This window comes from Schistocerca nitens, chromosome 10 (genome assembly GCF_023898315.1).
Source record: "Schistocerca nitens isolate TAMUIC-IGC-003100 chromosome 10, iqSchNite1.1, whole genome shotgun sequence".
Lineage (NCBI taxonomy): Eukaryota > Metazoa > Arthropoda > Insecta > Orthoptera > Acrididae > Schistocerca > Schistocerca nitens.
Window position 1 is genome coordinate 76,572,114 of NC_064623.1, and position 26,649 is coordinate 76,598,762.

Sequence of the window (26,649 nt, forward strand, 5' to 3'; positions counted from 1 at the left end):
ATGAGTAAGAGCCTCGTTTGGACCCCTTGGTTGCTGCTGCCACTGCTGCTGCTGTCGGCCAGTCCCTGTGACTCGGCGAGGATCCTGGGCCTGCTGAGCACGCCTTCTCGCAGCCACCACATCTTCAACCGCGCCCTCATGCTGGAGCTGGCAGCCAGGGGGCACTACGTTACCGTCCTCAGCCCGGACCCCGAGGACCGTCCCGTGCCCAACCACAGGGACATCGTGTTGGACGGAGTGTACGAAGAAGAGTACAACTACGAGGTCGTCCCTCACCTCAGCTACTCTCAGGAAGTGGTCGAGTTCTTCGAGTGGGGTCTAGCGACTTGCGACAAGGCCCTGAAATCAGACGGTGCGCGCCAGTTGATGAAGCTGACCGAAAACGAGACCTTCGACTTGATAATCGCCGAAGTTATGGTGCAGGAGTGCCTTCTTCCATTCGTATCCAAATTCGGAAACCCTCCAATTGTCGGTATCACAGCGTATGGTATCCCTCCCTGGGCTAACGACCTGGTGGGAAACTATCAGAACCCGTCCTTTGTGAACACATTCAACCTGCCATACTCCTACCACATGACATTTCTGCAGAGACTGACGAATTTCCTGCTCGACATGTTCGTCTGGTACTATCGGAATTACGTGTACATGCCGAAGCAAGATCGAATCAGCCGTCAGTTCTTCGGTGAGTCTGTACCACTGCCCAGCGAGATCGAGAAGAACATTAGTTTAGTTTTGGTGAACGCGTACCTGGGTACACACTACCCTCAGCCTCATGTCCCGGCCGTCGTACCAGTGGGTGGTATGCAGATCAGACCACCTCAACCACTCCCAAAGGTAAGGCAACATCGCAATATACGAGGGGCGATCAATAAGTAATGCAGCATTTTTTTCTCGGCTGATTTCTGTTAAAAAAAAAAAAATGCTGAATTTGTTGTGGGACATCGTGAAATATTCCGGCTCCAGTCCGCGCACTGCCATGAAGACTCGATAGGTGGCGGCGATCTAAATAGCCTATAAAATGGTGTCTGTAAGGAAGGTACTTCCCAAGCGAAGACCTGTCATCGAGTTTCTTTTGGCGGAAAACCAGAGGGTCGCAAATATTCATAGGTGCTGGCAAATGGCCACAAAGACCTGACAGTGAACAAAAGCAGGGTGAGTCGTTGGACATGGCGTCTGTTATCATCGCAAGAAGATCGTGCATACCTGTCCCGTCGCTCGCGTCTCGGCTAGTCGCACACGGCTGTGACTTCTGCAGTGTTGGGACGCGCAGACACTCTCATTCGAGATGATCAACAGATAATTATCAAATACCTTGCTGCTCACTTGGACGTCTCTGTTGATAATGCTGACACACTCATCCAACAGTTAGGACACTCAAAGGTCTGGGTTCCTCACAACCTAACAGTAGATTATAAAGAGCAACGAGGGACGAAGAGTTGGTTGCGAGACTGATCTTGGCAATTTTTTGTCGAAAGTGGTCACAGGCGATGAAACATGAGTTCGTCACTTCGAACCGGAGACAAAACGGCAATCAATGGCGCCACCTCTTCTCTGAGGAAGAAGATCGAAGTCGCACTCTCCACCGGGAAAGTCATTGCTGAGACTCTGAAGCGGTTATTCTGTTCGATATTCTGTCTCATCGTGCAGCGATCAACTCGAAAGTGCACTGCACTATCCTCCGGAAAACGGAGAAAAGAGTTTCGCGTCCTCGTCGCCACAAAAATGCTAACCAACGTCGGCTTCTCGATGATAACGCAAGGCCTCAGAAAGGTCTGCACACCCGACCAGAACTCAAGAACTTTAGTGAACTGCTGTTCGTCATCCACTGTATAGCCCGAATCTCGCACCTTTCCGAATACCATGTGGTTGGCCCAATGAAGGGTGCACTCCGCCAGAATCAGTACGTAGGTGGTGGTAAGATTGTTAATGCAGCAATATGTTGGTAGTTCCGGCGCCGCCCAATATTGTACCATGCGAGCAGAGAGGCCCTCATAATACGCTACTGGCCATTAAAATTGCTACACCAAGAAGAAATTCAGGTGATAAACGGGTATTCATTGGACAAATATATTATACTAGAACTGACATGCGATTACATTTTCACGAAATTTAGGTGCATAGATCCTTACAAATCAGTACCCAGAACAACCACCTCTGGCCGTAATAACGGCCTTGATACTCCTGGGCATTGAGTCAAACAGAGGTTGGATGGCGTGTACAGGTACAGCTGCCCATACAGCTTCAACACGATACCACAGTTCATCAAGAGAAGTATTGTGACGAGCCAGTTGCTCAGCCACCATTGACCAGACGTTTTCAATTGGTGAGAGATCTGGAGAATGTGCTGGCCAGGGCAGCAGTCGAACACTTTCTGTATCCAGAAAGGCCCTTACAGGACCTGCAACATGCGGTCGTGCATTATCCTGCTGGAATGTAGGGTTTCGCTGAGATCGAATGAAGGGTAGAGCCACGGGTCGTAACACATCTTAAATGTAACGTCCACTGTTCGGAGTGCCGTCAATGCAAACAAGAGGTGACCGAGACGTGTAAACCATCACTCCGGTCGTAACGCTAGTATGGCGATGACGGTTACACGCTTCCAATGTGCGTTCACCGCGATGTCGCCAAACACGGATGCGACCATCGTGATGCTGTAAACAGAACCTGGACTCATCCGAAAAAATGACATTTTGCCATTCGTGCACCCAGGTTCGTCGTTCAGTACACCATCGCAGGCGCTCCTGTCTGTGATGCAGCGTCAAGGGTAACCGCAGCCGTGGTCTCCGAGCTGATAGTCCTTGCTGCTGCAAACGTCGTCGAACTGTTCGTGCAGATGGTTGTTGTCTTCCAAACGTCCCCATCTGTTGACTCACGATCCGTTACAGCCATGCGGATAAGATGGCTGTCATCTCGACTGCTAGTTATACGAGGCCGTTGGGATCCAGCACGGCGTTCGGTATTACCCTCCTGAACCCACCGATTCCATATTCGGCAAACAGTCATTGGATCTCGACCAACGCGAGCAGCAATGTCGCGATACGACAAACCGCAATCGCGATAGGCTACAATCCGACCTTTATCAAAGTCAGAAACGTGATGGTACGCATTTCTCCTCCTTACACGAGGCATTACAACAACGTTTCACCAGGCAACGCCGGTCAACTGCTCTTTGTGAATGAGAAACCGGTTGGAAACTTTCCTCATGTCAGCACGTTGTAGGTGTCGGCACCGGCGTCAACCTTGTGTGAATGCTCGGAAAAGCTAATCATTTGCGTATCACAGTATCTTCTTCCTGTCGGTTAAATTTGGCGTCTGTAGCTCGTCATCTTCGTGGTGTAGCAATTTTAATGGCCAGTAATGTAAGATGGCGTAATGCCCTCACACTGACCGGAAAATATTGGAAAATAGGGTTTTGCAGCCAAAAGGGTGGGGAGCAATACGGCGTATTGTAATCCTGAATAAAACCAAACTGCTTTCAGAAAAAAAATATGTTGTATTACTTATTGGTCGCCCCTCGTAGGATAACGCATTGACGGTAAAAAGTAATGATAATGGATTGAATGTGGTGTCGGTCGCCGAGTATTGAAGCTTAATAGTTCTCCGTACAGTCCCAGTAGGAACAGGTTCCTGAGATTCATATCGGTGGGCATCTGACACACTGAAGTATCCATCTCTGTAAGGTAAAACTTTCACGTGTTAGTTTTTATCTTCTTTTTTGTGTGCAAGTGAAAAGCTGCTGTTGTACGCAGTTGAGAAACGTGATCAGAAGAAGAAAGGTCTGTGTCATTTGGCCGTGAGCTACGGAAATTTGAAAGAGAGCAAAGAGAAACAGCGACGGTTTCATTACGTGCCATCAGTGCATATTCTTTGATAGAGGTGTAACACTTCAGTGATTGGATTGTTCTTATCAGAATCTACAGGAAACGAACACTGGTAACGATGCTTCAGATATATATGCCGAAGTCAAAAACTGAAGATGATCAGATAGAGAAAGTACACTACTGGCCATTAAAATTGCTACATCACGAAGATGACGTACTACATACGCGAAATTTAACCGACAGGAAGAAGATGCTGTGATGTACAAATGATGAGCTTTCAGAGCATTCACACAAGGCTGGCGCCGGTGGCGACACTTACAACGTGCTGACATGAGGAAAGTTTAAAACCGATTTCTCATACACAGAGAGTAGTTGACCGGCGTTGCTTGGTGAAACGTTGTTGTGATGCCTCGTGTAAGGAGGAGAAATGCGTACTATCACGTTTCAGACTTTCATAAAGGTCGGATTGTAGACTATCGCGATTGCGGTTTATCGTATCGCGATATTGCTGCTCGCGTTGGTCGAGATCCAATGACTGTTTGCAGAATATGGAATCGGTGGGTTCAGGAGGGTAATACGGAACGCCGTGCTGGATCCCAACGCCCTCGTATCACTAGCAGTCGAGATGACAGGCATGGCTGTAACGGATCGTGCAGTCACGTCTCACTCCCTGAGTCAACAGATGGGGACGTTTGCAAGACAACAACCATCTGCACGAACAGTTCGACGACGTTTGCAGCAGCATAGACTATCAGCTCGGAGACCATGTCTGCGGTTACCCTTGACGCTGCATCACAGACAGGAGCGCCTGCGATGGTGTTCATGTGATACCTGCGAAACCCTACATTTCAGCAGGATAATGCTGGACCGCATGTTGCAGGTCCTGTACGGGCCTTTCTGGATACAGAAAGTGTTCGACTGCTGCCCTGGCCAGCACATTCTCCAGATCTCTCACCAATTGAAAACGTCTGGTGAATGGTGGCCGAGCAACTGGCTCGTCACGATACTTCTCTTGATGAACTGTGGTATCGTTTTGAAGCTGCATGGGCAGCTGTACCTGTACACGCCATCCAAGCTCTGTTTGACTCAATGCCCAGGAGTATCAAGGCCGTTATTACGGCCTGAGGTGGTTGTTCTGGGTACTGATTTCTCAGGACCTATTCACCCAAATTGCGTGAAAATGTAATCACATGTCAGTTCTAGTATAATATGTTAGTCCAATGAATACCCGTTTATCATTTGCATTTCTTCTTGGTGTAGCAATTTGAATGGTCAGTAGTGTAGATGAGGATACTAATCGGGTAATACAGTATGTAAAGGGAGATGAAAATCTAATAGTCATGGGGTCTGGAATGCAGTGGAAGGGGATGGAGTAGAAAAAAAGGTTACAGATTAATATGGGCTTGGAGCAAGGAATGAGGAGAAAGACTAACTCAGTTTTGTAATAAATTTCAGCTAGTAACAGCGAGTACTCTGTTCAAGAATTACAAGAGGAGAAGGTATACTTGGAACAGGCCGGTGATACGTGGAGATTTCAGTTATATTAAAAATGGTCAGAGATTGCGAAATCCGATACTGGATTGTAAGGGGTATCCAGGAGCAGATATAGACTCAGACTACTATGTAATGAAGAGTAATCTTAAGAGATTGGCCAGCATGAACACACAACAACACACAGAGAAGTGGGATGCTGAAGCACTAAGGAATGAGGAGATAAGCTTGAGGTTCTCTAAGGCTATAGATACAGCAATAAGAAATGTTTCAGTAGATAGTGCAGTTGAAGAGGAAAGGGCGTCTCTAAAAAGAGCCATTACGGAAGTTGGACTGTAAGAGTTGACAGGTGTGAGAACTAGCGCACAATCAGCTTTACAGCTGATCCATCCCAGCTGCTGACAAGAATAATATGCAGCAGAATGGGAAAGAATACTGAAGGGGTGTTAGATGACGATCAGTTTGGCTTTAGAAAAGGTAAATGCACAAGAGAGGCAATTCTGACGTTGCGGTTGATAATGGAAGGAAGACTAAAGGAAAATCAATACACGTTCATAGGACTTGTCGGTCTGGAAAACTGTCTAGAAGAAAGAAAACTCATTTTTATGGTTTCTGTTTCATGCCCTGTAGGTTTCTTAGTATCCTACATTCTTAGTTTGATGTCACTGGCACTACCTATCAGAATTCATTCATTGTCTCTGACTGATGTTTCTAAAGTCACTGGAAGAAATAAATTGGAATTTCTAGTGCAGTCATTGCTGGTTCTGTGTCGTAGTGTAATGACGAATGCTGCTTATTCTGCAGAGCGTCCCAGGGGGATTCGTCAATAATCACGGATATGACAGGGACAGTCATTCGAAGCATAAATTCTGGTAAATATGAGCTATAAAACGAATACCTTAAGAGCTATGACCTCTTTTTCATCTTCTCTGCTGTGAAACACTTCTCTTCTCTTCTACTGAACAAGCGCTCAAAGCTCTTAAGGTATATATTTTAGAGCCCAGGTTTAGTTTACAGTTTTTCTTAATTTGGTCCCTGCTACATCGTCCCGAAATACGGAGAGCAACGAGATTTCAGTAGAAGAGAGTTCGTGGGTGGAGTCGAAGAAAAAGAAGTTCTCGTAGCGCTGAGGTACGTGTTTCACCGCCCGTGTTAACTAGACTTCTTTGGTTCGAGTGATTGCGATATTGACCATACCTCGTTGGACACCCTGTACTTGTTCTTTTGCTTTGCTAAACAATGTCCATGCATTGGCTTAGTTGACATATCATATGGTGTTTATTACAACAGTCGCGTCATAACCACTAGTTGAATCGAGAAAATAGTTTCTTCTTTTTCACACATGTATTAAAAATTCTTAGATCTGTATAAAATACAAATTATATTAATTGTAACTATGACAACGTTTACATTACTGTGTAATGTCAATGAATTCGATATTCCGATATAACCTATTTGGGAATGTACTGATACAAGTGAACAAACGTCTTTGTTGATAACTACTTGTGAAGGGTCATCCTCATTTTTGTGCGTTCCTACCCTCTAGGACCTACAGAATTACCTGGACTCTGCGCCCCAGGGCGTCATATACATGTGCTTGGGCACGAATGTGCGAAGCGACAAGTTGGGGGAGAACCAGCTGCGAGCCTTCCTGGAGGCCTTCCGGGAGCTGCCCCAGAAGGTGCTCTGGAAGTGGGAGTCACTCTCCCTGCCAGGGCAGCCACCCAACGTCAAGATCATCAAGTGGGCTCCCCAGAACGATATTCTCGGTAAGATATATTATTTGAGAACTTTTCGCACTACGCTTTAACGTGTTTACACGACAACAAGCAAATACACTCACCGGACAAAATATTATTCACTCCGTTGAAAGGGAAAAGTGTTCATTTGAGGGTACTGTCGGTGCAGAGCTGGTACCTGGCGGTGAAGTGGTCCACCAACCATGACATGGCTAATGGGAGTGAAGTCTTTTCTTTGTGCCGCTCGGTTATACGGAATCAGAATAGTAATGGGTGTAGACATAGGAGAGGGGCAGAACTCTAGAGAGGACCTAAGGGGATTTGATAACACACCAATACTGTGGTAACATTGCAGCTAAAATTGATAATGCTCTCAGTTCGGCCAAAAGAGTGTACAAACGGTGTGCAGGTGCACTATCTGACCCAAAGTACCCAGCCACCTATTAATGGACATTAATATGGGATGTGTTCACACTTCACCCTCATGACGACTTTAACTGTGCCAGGGAGACTTTCAGTGACGTGTCAGTGTCTGTAGAATAATCACAGGCCATTCATCATTACTAGAAGAGACCAGAGAAGGTAGTGAGGGCGGACTCTGAAGCGAAGTCGACGTTCTAGCTCATTTCAACTGAGCTTGTCAGTCCAGTTCAGGAATTTTCTTGCCTGCAGACCATTACCTCACAGATGCAGCTTTATGACAGAGTGCATTGTGATCCTGATACAACCATTGTCTCCAAACCGCTCCTCTGGTTTTCACAGTACACAATTCTGCACAACATGTTCATCTTTTACCGCATTTAGCGTTTTCTTACTCCCAAGAAGGGTACTCCCACCCTAACCTTCAGAAAACAACCGCATACCTGAACAACGTCTTCTCTGTGCTTCATCATTGCCGCTTCACAACCTGGAACGTAACATTCCCCAGGCATTTGCCAAAAGAAACACTCCGGTCGGATTGCCACAGGGTATACAGCGCGATTTGTCACTCCAAGTCACTCACTGTCCATTGACGCTTTGGTTCACTCTGAGACGCCTGGAAGCCCTTCATGGCACAAAGTAACAATGCGGACGCGATCGAAACGCGGTATTGACTGTCTAGGCATGGTTGAACTATAGACAACACGAGCCATGTACCTCATTCATGGTTGTTTACACCTTCGGATGGGTTTAGTGACATCTCTGAACAGTCAAAGGGACTGTGTCTGTGATACAATATGCATAGTCAACGTCTATCTTCAGGAGTTCTGGGAATGGGGTGTTGCAAAACATTTTTTGATGTGTGTATTTGGTGGCGAGGAACCCAGACGTCCAATTCTGCAGCGAGGTGTTTGATTGTGATCCGATGATCACCTCGAAGTAGAGCGTCCACACATTCCAGCACTGCACGTGTCACAGCTGTGTGCTGCCAGTCGGCACGCTGGAGAACAGACAGGTTTGCGCCACGTTTTGCGATGATGACAGACGCCTCGCTCAACGACTCACCGTGCTTTTCTTTACTGCTAGGTCTCTGTAGACACTTTCAGGCACCTAAGAATATCGGCGGTCCTCTAGTTTTCTACCAAAAGAAACTCAATCACAACTCTGTGCCTGGAACGCATCTCCTTTACACAAGCTATTTTCGAGGCTGACAATGCATAGCGCCGCGACATATCCGAACTTGATGAAACTGTAGTGGATGAAGCGGAATGCTCCACGACATCCCACAAAAAACTCCGCATTTTTTTCTACCGAAATTGTCCAAAACAAAAAAGGTGTTGCATTAGTTATTGAACGCCCCTCATATTACAAATCTTAATTGTGCTTTTCTTTTCATTCCTTTTTTTTTCTTTTCTTTTCTTTTTTTTTCTTTTTTTTTTTTTTTTTTTTTTTTTTTGTCAACCAAAGATTCGCAGCAATCGACGAAGACAGGGACAGCCATTGGTTCGGTTCGTTTCTGGTGGTAATAATCCTATGACTGAACTTCCCTCTGGAAATCGCTCATTGCCCTATCCATAAGTAATCCTCTGTGCACTAAACCATTTTCTTTAAACTGCTGATGTAGCCCCAAAGACGATTACTTGTCCAAAAACGAGCCATATAAGATAGAAATTAGGAACACTGGATGTGATATATCATTGTAGTATCTCGAAGCTCTGGTTTCCGGGACCCCACAGCGCGTGGTTTTCACGGCCGCCCTCCTTGCGCCCACTGTTTGCAGCGCACCCTAACGTGAAGGCGTTCGTCAGCCACGGCGGAATGCTGAGCACGTCTGAGGCGGTGCAGCACGGGGTGCCGGTGGTGGGCGTGCCCTTCTTCGCGGACCAGTACGTCAACCTGCGAAGGGTTGTGGCGCGCGGAGGGGCGCTACAGCTGGACAATCTGAACCTCACCAAGGAGTCTGTGCTCAAGGCGCTGACTCAAGTGCTCATAGATCCCAGGTAAGGTACCATTCTGAGGCTGACTCCAACCCGAACACTTGGTTCAGGCTGCTCTTGTACTATCAGACCTCCTGATTTGCTCATCAGATTACTATAATTGCCTGAACAATATTACACACCGAAACGCTCCTTTGTTTTATTAATGAGACGAATTTCTCATTATTCAAGTGGATGGAAGCTGTTATTCTGTTCGTGTGTGTGTGTGTGTGTGTGTGTGTGTGTGTGTGTGTGTGTGTGTGTGTGTGCAGGGCAGTCACTCTCCCCACTCCGTTTACGCGGCTAATTCCTCCCCTCATATCAAGGGCGGGAAGTTATTACGTCCACTCAAACCTGGACGTGATGCCAGCTTGACTATAGCGCCAAACGTGACTGGCCCCCACAAAGCGAGGCAGTTGACGCATGGGAAAAGACAGTGTGTGTCTATCAGCGGGCTGGTAGGGTGAGCTGTGGTGGTCTTCACTACAACGTAGCCTGGAAACAACATCTGGATGTGTGGAAACGCAGGCTACCTCGGCGATTTTCGATGATCATGATGTTTAGTTTGTGAGGCGCCCAACCGCGCGGTAATCAGCGCCCATACAAAGTCCCAATTTTTTCACAGTCCAGTTTTGCCACTGTCACGAATGATGATGATGATAAAATGATAAGGACCACACAAACACCCAGCCCAGGCACAGAAAATCTCCAACCCAGCCGGGAATCGAACCCGGAACCCCGTGATCCAGAGGCATCAACGCTAGCCACTTTTTTTTTAATTGGTCAAGAACTTTAGAAAATTTTTGGTAACACCATTAAACTGTGGCTGTCTTCATTTATAAGTGTGTGCGTGTGTGTGTGTGTGTGTGTGTGTGTGTGTGTGTGTGTGTGTGTATGTATGTATGTGTGTGTGTGTGTGTGTGTGTGTGTGTATGTATATATTACAAATATGCTACCTATGTCTCTCCAATTGTGCAAAAAACTGAAGTAAATTGGTCAAGAAGTTTCCAAGATTTTTGCTAAAAAGCTTTCCCATATATTTATAACCTATGTCCACCTGAACGTTTATCAGCGTAAGGTGTAAAAATCTGAAGTAAATCTATCTAGATCTTTTCTTGATATATGGTAGTAACGTTGAACTATGACTTATATTCGTGTAGTACTATGGATAACGACTGATCGGTTAGCAGTGCATTTTGTTCTATTTATACATGATAAACCTACTGCAAAGAGTGCTGTAAATTTATTTTAATGTTTAATATGTATTCAGAAACGGTCTAACAGCTAGTTTGACTTCGATAAAGATAGAGGCTGAAGCAATGAATCAAAATTTGTACCATGGTCAGGACTTGAATCTGAGTTTCCTCCTTACTAGGCAAATGTACCAATCCCTACATCACCTTTTTTTTATTAAATACCCGATCCGGCCGGGAATCGAACCCGCGACCCCGTGATCCAGAGGCAGCAACGCTAGCCACTTTTTTTTTCAAATAATGTGACCAGTGAAGCAAAAAATATAAATTAAAAAGTTAGTTATAGCAGGATTAGAGCCTTTGCCTCGCCCACGACTCTCGTGTACTGCACAAACGCCAATCATATTTTTTTCCTCGAAAGCACTTATTTAAGGCAATCAATTTAAAATAAAACAAAAGAAGTCATTTCGACAAAAACAAAAGGGTTAAATGTGAAAGTATGAACGAATATGGCTTTAATTTTAACGTGCCAGCACCTTCTTTCCACCGTCACTTCTACATCGTGTAACATTTAAATCCAAACAAGAGTGTCCACAAAAAAAAAGGGGGGGGGGGGATTACAACTCATCCAACTCCTTGTCGATGAAAAAAAAGACACAGCATACTAGAAAAAAGCTCACGATAACGTGGCATCCTGAACCTCGTCAAATGGGCTGTGGCCATATATTGGAAAAGGGCACCCGGATCTGCGTCATATCCACTCACCATCATGTAGTGGACATAAAGTCCAACAAGCCACATGATGGTATTGTTCTTCGATCGAGGAAAGAAGGATGAATCGGGACGCACGAGAATCTCCCCCGAGATAGCCGCCTCCGACGTCCTGAGGAGGAAAGCCAGTTGTCGACGAAGCCATCTACAATGGCCATGGCCGCAAGAGGTCAACCGATGATAGAATGTATCAGTTTCATGGCAACGATTGCAGCGATCCGTCACGCCGGCCGGGGTGACCGAGCGGTTCTAGGCGCTACAGTTTGGAACCGCGCGGCCTCTATGGTCGCAGGCTCGAATCCTGCCTCGGGCACGGCTGTGAGTGATGTCCTTATGTTAGTTAGGTTTAAGTAGTTCTAAGTTCTAGGGGACTGATGACCTCATACGTTAAGTCCCATACTGCTCAGATCCATTTGAACCATTTGATCCGTCACATTGAGGCCAATACGAAAAAGTCGCACGTTGGTAGGTACAATATCATGAACAACTTGGTACCACGAGAACGCCACTTCCATCGGGAAAATCGGGAGGCTAACTTTAGACCAAACGATCTTCCATTTCCTTTCTAACGACGGGGCTTCCACAGAGGGAATAGTATGAGGAATTGGCCAGCGACTTAACAGCATTTTTAGGGAGAGATTCTCTTGCGAAAGGATATCTACTCCTAAATAACTGACTTCAAGAAAGAAGTCCTTAACGTGCCGTAGTATAACTAATCCTACCAATATCTACTGGAGAAGTTAAAGTCGCCGGTCGGATACAGTCATGAAGGCGAGCTGTAAGTGAGTGGGGGGCACGTAGACATGTTAAAACGGTGCGACGGATGAATAAGTCAGAAGCCTTAACCCGAATGTCAGGGAGGCCCAAACCTCCCGGCAGACGGGGGCGCGCCATGACCCCATAATGCATGCGAAATATAGAGTTGCGCCATATAAACGTGCCAGTTAAACTTTGAAACTTGCGGTACATCATCGCAGGAAGTGGAAAGATTTGTGCAATAAAATAAGCCTTACTTAACACATGCGTTTCCATGGCCGGATCCTATGAAGAAGTGAGAAAGAGCGACGCTTGTGTTCAATGATTGCTCCCTGAATCTTATCCGTGACAGACTTCCAGTTTACCGTAGCCATCTTTAGCGGTAAACTGTCAATTATAACAACTAACGATCGATATAGGGTGACCTTCAAAGCCCATGGACTTTCAACAGCGCCAATCCTCGCAGACTGAGTAAGCGACATTTCAGGTCATTAACCCGCGCTCCCATGCGACGACAAAAGGCATCCAAAACTTCTTTCAGCAGTGGTATACCATCATGGGTACGGAGAAGAACCATGACGTCATCAGCATATGCACGAACGGTTAAACCTTTCTCCCAACAGCGACCAGCCACCCAAACGAGCAGCTATACATCGCAATAAAGATTCCAGAAACAGCACGTAGAACAACACAGATAATGGACTCCCTGGAAGGACGCCCTGACACCCTGCGATGGGGGAAGTAAGACGGCCATTTACGTCAATGGACGCCCGAGTACCAGTAATTAGAGAGCTAAACAGCCGTCGGGCAGCATCGTTAAAACCAACAGTCGTCAATACTCGCGTAAGGAATCCACGATGAACGCGGTCGAACGCTTGATGAAAATCAATGAAAAGCAAAGCCCCTGGCACGGGAATGGTGGAAGCAATCGAAATTAAATCACGACATTCAGCAACGGGAGTCAGGCGAGTACGACACGGAAGACAACTTTGATGGCTCGCGATGGTGGTAGCCAACAATACCGATGGTCGGCTATTTACCGCTCGCGCTACTATTTTATAATCATAGTTGAAGAGGGTTATCGGACAGACCTGATCCACACGCAAACGTCACCGCTGTTTTGGGGATCAGGACAGTTTTACCAACCTTAAAGCTGGGCGGGAGAAGGCCTCCGTGGATCACTTCATTCAACATGGAAGTTATCGTATCTCGTATTAGGGACCATAATAGAATATAAAATTCTTTGGGAAGGCCATTGAAGTCAGGCGATTTGTGTTAGGGGAACGAGCCGTAGTCCGCAGCTCGTGGTCGTGCGGTAGCGTTCTCGCTTCCCGCGCCCGGGTTCCCGGGTTCGATTCCCGGCGCGTTCAGGGATTTTCTCTGCCTCGTGATGACTGGGTGTTGTGTGATGTCCTTAGGTTAGTTAGGTTTAATTAGTTCTAAGTTCTATGGGACTGATGACCATAGATGTTAAGTCCCATAGTGCTCAGAGCCATTTGAACCATTTTTTTCGACCGAGCCGCAATATCAAGTATATCGTCGGGACGGAATACAGAGAAAAACTCTTCCTGGAGACCTGGCGTAACAAGACTATCAAGGAAGGAGGTAAACTCAACAGACGGTGGACCGTCTCAATCCAGTTCGGTATAGAGTTCGAAATTGTACTGGTAAAGTTCATGCATGGTATCAGATTGGGAGGACCACTCACGCCCATCTAGAGAACGAATGGTAGAAAGACACGTCCTTTGAGATCGCTTGTGAAGCCGGAGAAGATGATAGAGAGAGGTCAACTCATCCTGTACGATTGAACGAGTCTGGGAACGCAGTCGGACCCCATCCATTTGCCTAAGTTTGAGTTGTATAAGTTTCGCCTTCACACGGTGGGCGTCGACAACTCTCAACGGGGCATCACGACCATCATCGTAAAGATCGCGAAGGACAACATAATTAAAGTGCCTAGTCCGCCTTATTTCAGCCGATTTTTCAGCGCTGAAATGCTTGAATGCATTTCGAATCCGGGATTTAGCAAAAGCAACCCACCATTCTATAAGTGAGGGATAACGCGCTTGGGACTGGGTTGTCCTCTGCCATACGTCTGTGATGATGCCTGCCAGAGAGTGGTCCGTGAGACGTAGAGTGTTCAGCTTCCGTAAAGGGCGCGAATGATGGACCCGCTGCGGGACGTGGTTAGAAGTCATGGAAACAGCACAGTGATCAGTGAAGCTGGCAGGTATTACATCAATCGATAGAAGCTGACTACATATGGGGGCAGATAAATAACAGCGGTCCAATCGGCTACTTGCAGTAGCTGTAAAAAAACGCAAGCCGCACCAATGTAGGATACCTGGAAACCCAAGTATCCCGGAGATGCAAAGACGTCACCATATCATTAAGTTCCCGACAATATGTATAATTGGGGGTCTGATCTACACGACATAAGACGCAGATAAAATCGTCCCCCCCCCCCCCCCCAACAAAATCTTGCGCGGGTTCCGTCGGAGTAAATAAACAACCTCTTCCTTATACAGGGAGTTACAAAAAGGGACGGCCAAACTTTCAGGAAACATTCCTCACACACAAATAAAGAAAACATGTTATGTGGACATGTGTCCGGACATGCTTGCTTTCCATGTTAGACCTACCTCATTTTATTACTTCTCTTCAAATCACATTAATATGGAATGTAAACACACAGCAACAGAACGTACCAGCGTGACTGCAAACACTTTGTTACAGGAAATGTTCAAAATGTCCTCCGTTAGCGAGGATACATACATCCACCCTCCGTCGCATGGAATCCCTGATGCGCTGATGCAGCCCTGGAGAATGGCGTATTGTATCACAGCCGTCCGCAATACGAGCACGAAGAGTCTCTACATTTGGTACCGGGGTTGCGTAGACAAGAGCTTTCAAATGCCCCCATAAATGAAAGTCAAGTGGGTTGAGGTCAGGAGAGCGAGGAGGCCATGGAATTGGTCCGCCTCTACCAATCCATCGGTCACCGAATCTGTTGTTGAGAAGCGTACGAACACTTCTACTGAAATGTGCAGGATCTCCATCGTGCATGAACCACATGTTGTGTCGTACTTGTAAAGGCACATGTTCTAGCAGCACAGGTAGAGTATCCCGTATGAAATCATGATAACGTGCTCCATTGAGCGTAGGTGGAAGAACATGGGGCCCAATCAAGACATCACCAACAATGCTAGTACTGTAGAGCAATGAGTCGCATGTCAACACAAGCACCGAAGTCAACATTACCTTCCTTCAATTGGGCCAACTGGCGGTGAATCGAGGAAGTACAGTACATACTGACGAAACTAAAATGAGCTCTAACGGAAATATCGCGTTTCCGGGCACATGTCCACATAACATGTTTTCTTTATTTGTGTGTGAGGAATGTTTCCTGAAAGTTTGGCCGTACCTTTTTGTAACACCCTGTATACAGATGCACGCGATCGGATGAACGACCGGATCCAGACGGAGCGTACAGAAAAATTAAGGTGAGGTCATAAAAACTACATCCTGTACCGCGACCATCATCTAGCGTTTCTAAGACCGTCAGCGGGATTCCATCTCGATAAAGCAAAGCCATACCGGTAGCATTTTCAGGCGCGACATTGAAAAACATCATCCAGGAAGACAAAACACATCAAATAATACCTCTAGTAAACACACAATATCGGCTTGGGAATCGTAAATATACGGGCGTAACGCAGCAAGCCGTAATTGGGAACGTACCCTATTAACATTGAGGGTTATAGATGTATACGCCTTCATCCATTAGCACATGTAAGGTCAATAAAACAACACAAAGCAAAATGCACTCATCACGCCCTTCTCTCCTCAACGTCCGGAGGCGGTGGAAAGAAGGTATAATTCTAATCCTCCCCACTGGAAGCTGAGGAATGCTCGTTTTTCTTTTTACGGCTTGCCGCTGCGCTTGCAGGTTGAAAACGCTGTTTTACACCACTCCGTGGAAATATACACTCTTGATGTGGAAGTGTTGGGGGCACGTCAAGCTCCGATTTGACAGAGGAGCCATCGCCACTGCATTCATCGGAAATCGGGGAGCACATCTCAGAACGACCGACAGCAACATCAGGTACAGAAGAGACAGGTGTCAGGTGACATCTCCTGATCACCAGGAAGAGAACCCGTAGAGTCATTTTGTTCCACCGTCTCAGCATGGAGGAGGGGTGGTATTTCATCGGAACACTGTTAAGACTGGCCAGCAGGCAACGTCTCAGCAGGAACATCTGAACTCACGGGAACCGTGGCTGCTAAGAGTGAAGTGGGGGGCGCAGATTCAACACACATTTCTACATGAACAGAAGCAGCGACATCAGCTCTGGTAATACTGGAATCACAGTTAACTTCAGTAGACAATTCATTATCGCCAGAAGGTGCACCCTCTGTCTACGCCGTGTCAGACGACCGAGACTGGAGTGGGGCGTCCTCGAAATCTGTACCGTCCTCAGTCCGCCGGCGTTTGACGTGCGCTGCAGGAGCCGTCGTCCCACACTGGGACGCTCCGGTAACGGTGTAAATACGCAAGAAGTAGGGGGTAGCTGGAGACTGACTGACAGCTGACTGCGATGACACTATGTCTACTAATGTTCAAGGAAGACGTTTTTGATAAGACGACGTCAGAACAATAGTACGGCGCGGACAGTCGGATCTAAGATGACCGCTTTTGTTACAGAGAAAACATGTTCCTTCTTGCCCTGCATACGTAACATGGATCCGGTAATCACAAACAGTGGGAAGGAATATTCTTTTTAACGCACATGTCTACAGTCCGGATACCATTATAACACTGGAAGTGATGTTGTGCTGACCAGCGTTCCGATCGGATATGCCGTATTACTCCAAACGGAAGCAACGCTGTTTTAAGAAACGAGTATACTCTATTGTCGCACTTCCAAGGAGGACTTGACTAACGGAACCATTTCGATGTGTAAACAACACTTTAGAACCAACCCAAGTGAGGAACCGTTCTACTTGAACGGGATCACAAAACTTGACAACGAATGCATACAAATGAGAATGAAAGTAAGCAGTATCTACCTGATCATGTGTAACACGGATAACATCAGCCAACCAGGCGTTTGTAAGGAGCCGGGTTGAACACGACGCATATTCGTGTCAAAACTGAAACGAACAGTAGCTCGACGAGGAACAGATTTAGGAGACTCGACAGACACAATGGCTCGGGCAGAAAACACCGCCTCCAAGAGGAAAACGACAACCAACTCCGCTGCGCAACTACGATGTGACATCGGCCGATACACCAACAAGACTGAGTAGTTTCGACACAAGCGGCGTTGCGGCACAGCCGGAAGTTAACTACGACCTGCTCACTGGACGCGCAAGGCGACACAGAGTCACTAGGCCACGAGCTGCCAGCCATTCTCGATGATGAAGTCTTGTCCGATTATCACCCGAGTCAAGGCGTCGTTCTGCGGCAACGTTTCGACAAGATTCCTACTCGTCACCTTCAGGCGACATGTCGAGTTCTTGTCAATTTCGTATCTTTATAGAGGCCGCACTGCAGGCTCCTCTGCAACAGCTGGGCAAATCGCACGTTCCGGAAGTGGTATCGCGGTCTCTGGTTTGGGGGGGGGGGGGCAATCGCGGATCGTAATGGTTGGTGTTGCATGGCCCTGGCTTCGCGTCCTGGTGCTGCCTATTCCATCCGCTGTCTTCACCGCTTCCCCATCAGACCGCTCATGAAGTATTTTTGCTAGCGCTACATCCCATGAGGAGCACATTTGGAAACCGCTGTCCTGGTAGAGAAGATCAAAAGTTACAAGTCAATGAAGTACATGAGAAATGTATTCACAGTTGCGAATAAAGGCAACCATAAGGTGTATAACGGTGAAAATTTGTGCGGTTCGGGACTCGAACCCGGATTTCCCGCCTATCACGAGCGGCCCCCTCACCATTAGGCTATCCGTGCACGACTCAAGGCCAGATTAAAACTGCCGTATGTTGTAAACCATGTGTCTGCAACCTGAACTACTACATCCATTATGTATATGTCTGTACAGGGGAGACACATTAATTTAGAGTCACTTGCCCGGTTTCGGATTATAAATACGATACCGCAGTGTCTGTGTTGGATGGAAGGACGATGCATCGTACTTCTGAACAACACAATAGTTGCAGTACCGTATTTATTCGTCAAAATCAGACAAGCGGCTTTCAATTAATATTATTTCTTGCTGTTTGAAGAGATTAGTGGCGAATAGAGGGAAAGCGGGAAAACGTGAGCCGCTGAGTCACAACACGTGTGTCTTTAGTGATCGTGACAAACGATCATTGAAGAAGATTGTGACGGCACATAAGAGAGTGACAGCTGCAAACCTCACTGCAGATCTGAATGTCGATCTCGCGAGCTCTGTCGGCACCGAAACAAAGCGAACGGAGCTTCAGAAGCGGGGGAATGTCGGTTCAGGCTGGAATTCCAAAACCCCTTGTAAGGTGTCAGGCAAATCCAACACCTTCCATGAAAACCCTGACATGATAAGAAAATCCAGTAGTATGTCACATAGCTCCGAATAAATCGTGACATTAAATTAACCAAAGTAATACGAGTAACGAGTGAGCAAATGGAATACCACAGACTAACACAAGAATGCCTAAATGCATGTCATAGCTTCCCACCGTGAGACAGACGCAGTTCCGAGGGGAGAAACGAGAACAGAAGCTGAGAGCAGAACCGTGTTAAGCTGGAAGGCCCTACGATAAGGGACGGACACCCACGTCGCTAGCTAACCGCTAGGACCACACCACCCGCAAGTTTTAGCGTGAGACTTTTTCGCGTCTCTCTTACTTCAAGACCACCCCCCAGCCAATGTTAAAAGCTAGAGCCCTCCAGAAGAACAGTATAGATCTTACGATAACACAAAAAGGGCTACACCACCCGCAAGTTTTAGCGTGAGACTTTTTCGCGTCTCTGTTACGTTAGGACCACCCCCTAGCCCATGTTAAAAGATAAAGCCCTCCAGAAGAACAGTATAGATCTTACGATAACGCTAAAAGGACCACACCAGCTGCAAGTTTTAGCGTGAGACTTTTTCGCGTGTCTGTTACGTTGCAAACTTTTAAAAACATTGCCCCACCACGAAAAGTATAACGTTTCTCATTGGATAGACAGAATTTTTGTAGGCGGAGCTTAAGTTTAACATTGAGACCCTGATTGGTCAGATGAAAACAAAGCCAGGTAGTTTTTTTTTAAAACCAACTTCGGTAAATTGTAGTAAGGAGAAGTTAGAGGAGAGTTGTTTTGGAGACGGCGAGGTGAGCGGAGCTGCGCCGGCCGCCGCCCCCTAACGAACACCGACAAGGTAATGAACGCACACGATGCCGCATAACAGCGCATAAAGCTTCACTCAGAACTGCAGAAGTCTCATCTGTTACATCCCCTTTTTGCGTAATACTAGTGTCGATCGTCAGTTAAAGCTCATGGTGTTCATATTTTCCACTTGAAGTAAAAATCTGAAACGCGATGATTTTTCTGTTATATAGTTATTGAGGAGCCACATCAGCCATTGCAATTTACGACAAGTTAGATAAGTAATTAATGATAATTGAGGGTCACTGTAGACCATTTTGATAGTTTCCTCTCTTGTGAAACTTAATTTAAACCTTGATTATAGATGTGATATGGCATAGGTCATCCTTCGATCCATTGTAGAACTTGGAAACCCATTCAGGGAATATTCGTTCACATTTTTGTTGAACGCAGTTGGTTTTTACCATCCTGTATTAAAACATTTCCTTTTATCAATAGTGCAATTTATAAACGATGTTTTGTGAGTAGAATAAAATTTCCAATGGCAAACTTAACTGCTTTTTCGACGTTATTTTAGCAGCTAACAACTAAAAATAGGAAAGCCTTGAACCCCTTCCACTAAATTTAGTTAGTATTAAGATTCTTTTACAGGGAGTGCAGTGGAGCTGACGCTGAAATCATTAAGTATTTGGTTATATCATCGCTAGTCTCACTGAACTCTTCTGAATTCTACATTTCATGTGTGGTCTGGCGTCTCCTTACCAGCAACAGGTCCCAGGTTCAAACTATTCGATTTCCTAAAAAACACGCTCAGAGTGTCGTTGCGCGAAAGTGGTAGGGAGACACGATATAGACCAAATTGACACCACGCAGAATGTTTAGACCATCATCTGTGATGCAAATGACAGCAACAAGAAAACTTGGCGTCGAAGCCATAAAAGCAGGCATCAATTTTATGCATGATTTTAATAGAAGAATGATTTAAGACAGAAGTATGCAGTTATCCTTCAGAGTAATGCAACCTAATAACTTTTTTATGCTGCAACTTGACACAATTTTTACGACAGACGCAGATATCTTTCAGAAAAAAATGTAACTTGACACTTTTTTTACACCTCGATTGGAGATTGAGCACATATGGTGCATAAAGCCTAATATTAGGATATTTCCGCCATCTCGAATTTTTGATTGGCTGGTTGATTTTAATTGTGGACTATGACTGGCATGAGATAGGGGGGGAGAGGAGGGGAGGGGATCTTCTTTTACCATAATGTTTAAGCAGTCTCTTAACCCTGATGTGGAATTTTAAGAAGCTGACTGAAGAAAGAAGCCGAGCCATCCCAAGACATACTTACGTAAAATTTTGCAGGGCCCTCGTTCTACCAAACATTGACCAGTAACGAAAGTGTTTTCAAGAGCCTTTCATGTGACAATGCCACAAGAGCTTTCCCAGCTATGCAAAAGCAAGCAGACAGAAGTGAATATACTCGTATTTTTCTTCGAGTCCAAGTTGCATAACTTCCTGTTCGGAAATATTTGTTATAACCAAACACAGTGAATATAATTACATAATCAAATATGTGTTTTCCTTACTGTTTCGGTAATAGAAGCTGAGCTCTGGAATGAAGTGGAGGCTACAAGTAAAATACATACTGTACACAAAAGACTCAAGTCCGAAATTATATTTTTCTGTTCGAAATACCATATAACAGAGTTAAATTAGTCCTACTTTAATATGAGAAGACAGTATACGGAATATTTCCTATCATTCAGATTTTTTAAAACTTGTTCCTGTTATTAATTATTCAGCACACTCTTTATGTTTATTTTTCACAAAACTTTCTTAATGTGATTTGATTCGATTGTGCACTGAGCGCCTCATATATAAATGCTGATGATGATGATGATGACATCACGGTCATGTGATGTCAAAAATGTAAACAAAGTGGGCCAAAGTGGATCTTGCTGTATGACTAACTGTATATACGTGTTAAGGCAGCATAACTCAAGTGATCAAATTACCCAAACCATATTCATCAAGTATTTAAGTACGAGACCTATTAGCGACTTCCAACAAACATTACACATAATTTCAAACAGTTTACAGACTTATTATAGCTGACATTCAACAAAATAATGAAATGGAAAAAGTTTATCGCTTACTTAATTTTCGCTTTTGATGGAGAAGAACATCTGCATCTGGAACAACATTTTCAGTATTTTCATTATTTCTTTACTACTAATTCTATCCATAACACGTTTTCCAGGCAGTGCCCATATACACCTGTGAATGTATTTGAAAAATTATATCATTCTATGACGCCTAGTTCAGATGATATGACGTCGTAAGCACTGAACAGTATGAAGAACAAGGTCCTCTTAAAGCAGACTGCAAATTACCCAGACTACACTCATCCAGTGCATGATAAATGAGAGATTTCAGAGACTTGAAAGAAACTTTAAACATAACTTCAATCGATTTCTTAACTTGTTCTTACTTGTAACGCACAAAATCATGAGAAGAAAACAGTTTATCTCTCGCTAAATGTTCGTTATTCGTGCAGTTAAGCTCCGGCATCAATCGTGGCGTTTTAATTTATTGTTTATTGTAATTAATACTAGTAGTTATTCATTTTGCAGACATTGTACCACACATAGTTCAGGAGATATGACATCATAGACATTGCGCTGTGCGAAAAACTACAATGTCTTGAACCATAAGGGTTTCAGGTGCTTAACGTCAAAAATGTAACGTGTTAACGCATTTGTGAAGTAATCTGACGTTCACAGCTGTTTTTAGATGAGAACTGGATTCCTTAAGGACTCAGGCGAGGGGGGGAGGGGGGTGGGAGGGCGGGGGGAGGTGATTGATTTGTCTATTTACTATATATAATGGGTAATAGCGTAAAGGTTTTACATAATAAAGGAAATGCCTCATTTTTAATTGCCTCCTAGGGCAGGTTTCTTGTTGCTTTTTGAGTGCTGCTCAGCCACTTCGGTGTGTACTGGATAAAATACTGGAACCTTTCCTTGTTGGTATCCCTTTGATATGTTTAGTGTATGAAATGAGGAAAGTTGTTGAAAAATTATTGGAACTCATCATAGCAGAAACGTTACAAGAGTCACTGTATGAGATTTCCTATGTTTGATGGTGAGATGATACCTCCACATGAGGAGCAGCTTAGCTCGGTATGGAGTGGGTAATAAGACATGTATTCATGTTTAGTTACAGAGACCGCATGAAGCAGCTGTCGGCCATCTACCGGGACCGTCCGCAGACAGCCCTGGAGACGGCCGTCTGGTGGACGGAGTACACCCTGAGGCACCAGGGGGCGCCCCACCTGCGCTGCGCCTCGCTGGACCTCCACTGGTTCCAGCGCTGGCTGCTTGATGTCATCGCCTTCCTCCTGGTGGTCGCCATCAGTGGCTGCACCGCTGCCCACCTTATAGTGAGGAGGCTTCTCTCTGTGCTCCAGGCCAAGGGGAGAAAGCTCAAAACCACCTGATAGGTGTGTGACCATGAGGGACTCTCATCATCACTTTTTGGGAAATACGTGTGTAAGATTCAGGAACTACATGGCACATACAGGACCCCATTTGAACCTTGTCCCATTCCCCTGCTTCACTATCTTACATTTCTGAATCTCTCTGAGGGACGTGGCGTCTAACCTCCTCTTAGTAATGCACTCTGTGATGCCAATGCTAACTGATGCCAACACACCACTTACTTGCCATGCACCCACGACTTCAAGGTACCTTGAATGTGCCAAATACTGGTGAGTCTCACGTATGATTTTTGCGAATATAATGCCAAGTACTTATCTGAAGGTAACAAATAATTGTTTAAATAGCAGCCTTCATAGTGCTCACTTGTAGGTCTATGCCTTTTTTTTTGTCTGAATTCATAAAACCAGCGACTTTCTTATGCTCCTTTGAGTTTCAGCTGCCAGTTACACTGTTGGTTGTCTTGCATTCTTACAGTAGTAATGTAACGCTTGTGGTTTTTCGTTTCTGAGCAAAGAAATACTGGGATCGACCTTCAAATTTTCATGAAGTAGTCCAAAGGACCTGGAAGAAAGAAAAGAGTGAAATCTTAAGTTTGTGTTGATGTGTGTACTCCTCAAAAGCAGTAAAGAGTAGGGAAACTTTATGTGCTCCTATTATGAGAACACAAAGCCCTCCTTCCAAATTTCATAAATATAATTTTTGACTCAATGGTGATGATGGAGTTCAATAAGGATAAAAATTTATTAAGACATTTCTAAAACAATGACACACAAGCTCCACTGAAGTCAATTCAATTATCATTTACATTAGCTCTAGTTATTTATAATTCCTGTATAGTATCACAAATTGGAATATATACAGGATAATATGGTTCATGAATTACTGATCCACCAAATTCAGCATTAGGCTTAAATGAAGCAATATTTGTTTCTCGATGAAAGGGATCAGTATGCTTTAGAAACCTTCCATCACCTTTTTAAAATTTATATTGATTAATTCAAATGGGACAAATTTAGGAATATGAATAACAACAGATTTTTCATTAGGTTCAACAGGTTGACTACTAAATCCAACCACACTACCAATACTATCTTCTATATACACATAAAATATAATATCACTTTTAATAATCACTCTATCTATAATAGGAAACCCATTTAATATTAATAAAATTTTATTTACTTAAATGAAACAAATTAGTAACCAGAGATAAGAAGCCTAGAGAAGAAATCAAAAAATTATCACAGTAATCTCTTTCCTAATTCTATACAGTGTGCAATGATCACACCAAGTGGTTGTGGAAAAACAACATTAATTGTTGATGGTTATATTCTAGCTCTACGATGGTTAGTTGCAATAATGTAAATCACTTGTATGTTTATTCAAAAAGTTTAGATGAACTGAAAAATCAAATATTTAGAAAAAATGTGTAAGAAACCGGAAGATAAAAATAACGAGAAGACGACTACAATTTATTGAAAACAATGATGCAATTATAACACTAGATCAATTCCAAGGTAATTCAGTTGTAGTATTTGAAGATTTGGCTCTTGAAAATCAAGATGTAGTTAGAGAATATTTTACTAGAGGAGGACATAGAGGGTTAAATTGTTTTTACTTAGCTCAGATGCGTTTAGAAATACCAAAACAATTAGAAAGGGACAACCTATCTTTCTAAATAATTTTAGTAATCATTTGCAAATTTAAATCATATCTGTTATGAGTTTTTTGTTGGTGACTTAAAATCTTATGATTTTGAAGAAATGTATAGTTGATGTCGAAATGATGAGGTTTGATATTTTAGAATATACATGACTAGCAAACTGAATAAAGGGAAATACAAATATTGTATAAAAGACTTCCTAAACTACTGTTTTTATCTTTATTAATTGAGTACTTTAAAATATGATATTACATATCATGTTAGACCATGATGATTGTACTTCAAGAACCTTTTGACTAGAGAACAGAATATGAAAAATTATTAAAAAAAACTGATCAAAATTATACTAACTTTTCATGGGCTAGTAAAGAAGCTAAATATGGTCCAGATAAATGTGGATTTATCTTTTCGATAAGTTAAAAGCATAATGCATTATCTTATTAATTTTCATAAACCCATAAATAAAAATATATCTCGTTAATTTTTTTTATACTTAGTAAATATTTCTGCAATATGACCCCATATATTAAGTGAATTAAAAATACAAGATGCATTGAAGAAATTTGAAGAAGAAATTAAAAATAGAAAAAATACGTTAAGCTGAAGGTGAAAGCAGAAAAATATAGTGAAAGAATGTTAGAGAGTATTAACTGCGATGAATATAAATTTGGATTGAAACCTGTTTATATGTTTAAATATGCTGATAAAGTACCAGCAAAATTTGTGTGTTATAAATTAACTATTTGTGGAAAAGAATATGAGGGCATAGATGGATTAATGAATCGATTAATTAAAAAAAGATTACTGTGGATGATATGGGTGAAACATTTTATGCTGTTTTTCAGGCATACAAAAGGTGAAGGCTTAGTAAAAAAGGCATACAGAAAAACAAACTGAAAATTTGGATAAATGACGTTAGATGTTTAATTACCTGGAAATAAAAATTACCATAATTATTATTATTATTATTTCGAGTCAAAAACATTACAACAATATTTACAATATATACAATATAACAAATCAGGTCAAATCATAAAAGAACAAACTAAACGGTATTAGCCCAAAATTGTGCAACGGCAGCAGCATTGTCTGAAACATCAACAAGCTCTTGTGTGGAACATGATACAGGACATCTAGGACAGTTAATTAAATGTTTGGTTGTCTGTTCTTCTCCGCAGTCACACAAGGTGGAAGATTCCTTCATGAAGCCCCATTTAAACAGGTTGTCCTTAGTTCGTCCGACGCCACTCCTGAGCCGATTTAGAGACTTCCACACTGTCCAGACTTGATTTCCACCAGGAGGAAGGGTCTCAGAAGGAGTCATCCAATCATTGCTGTCAGATTTTGCTGTCCACTGAGATAGTCTGGCTGCTCCAGTCCGACCGGTGAGGGGTGTAGTAGTTCTCATAAAGCTCCTCCTAGATTTGAGTCTACTAATTGGTGGCTGGTATCCATGTAGCAGGTGATCGGTGTTATGATCTGCTTTATGTCTCTCAAGTTTGGCTGCGACTTCACGCCTTATGTCTGGAGGAGCAATACCTGCTAGTTTATGGAGTTTATCAATAGGTGTAGCTTTGAGGCATCCCGTTACTGTCCTGCAGGTTTCGTTCAGTGCCACATCAACCTGCTTTGCATGAGATGACTTGTACCATACAGGACATGCGTATTCAGCTGCGGAATAGCACAAGGCCAAGGCTGATGTTCTTAGTAGTTTGGGATCTGCACCCCAAACGCTGCCAGTGAGCTTCCGCAGGATGTTGTTACGAGCAGCAACTTTCTGCTTAGTGTTAGTGCAGTGTTTTCTGTAGGTCAACGTTCGATCTAAGGTGACACCCAGATATTTGGGGTAGAAACAATGTTCAAGCTCTTGATCTTCCCAACACACTGTAAGTTTTCTGTAGGCCTCTCGATTGCGTAGGTGGAAAGCACAAACTTGAGTTTTAGTAGGGTTCGGTCTTAAGTTATTGACTCTGTAGTACTCAGATAGGTCCTTGAGAGCAACAGTAAGCTGG

General features: G+C 44.0%; 1 protein-coding gene across 1 annotated transcript; it reads left to right on the forward strand.

Annotated features, from left to right (window-relative positions):
• LOC126209888 (UDP-glycosyltransferase UGT5-like) lies at positions 1-22,973 on the forward strand. Its single transcript, XM_049939011.1, has 4 exons — positions 1-834; positions 6,859-7,081; positions 9,252-9,471; positions 22,694-22,973. The coding sequence occupies exons 1-4, from the start codon at positions 1-3 to the stop codon at positions 22,971-22,973; spliced, it is 1,557 nt and encodes a 518-aa protein (XP_049794968.1).
• The last annotated feature ends 3,676 nt before the right edge of the window (positions 22,974-26,649 follow it).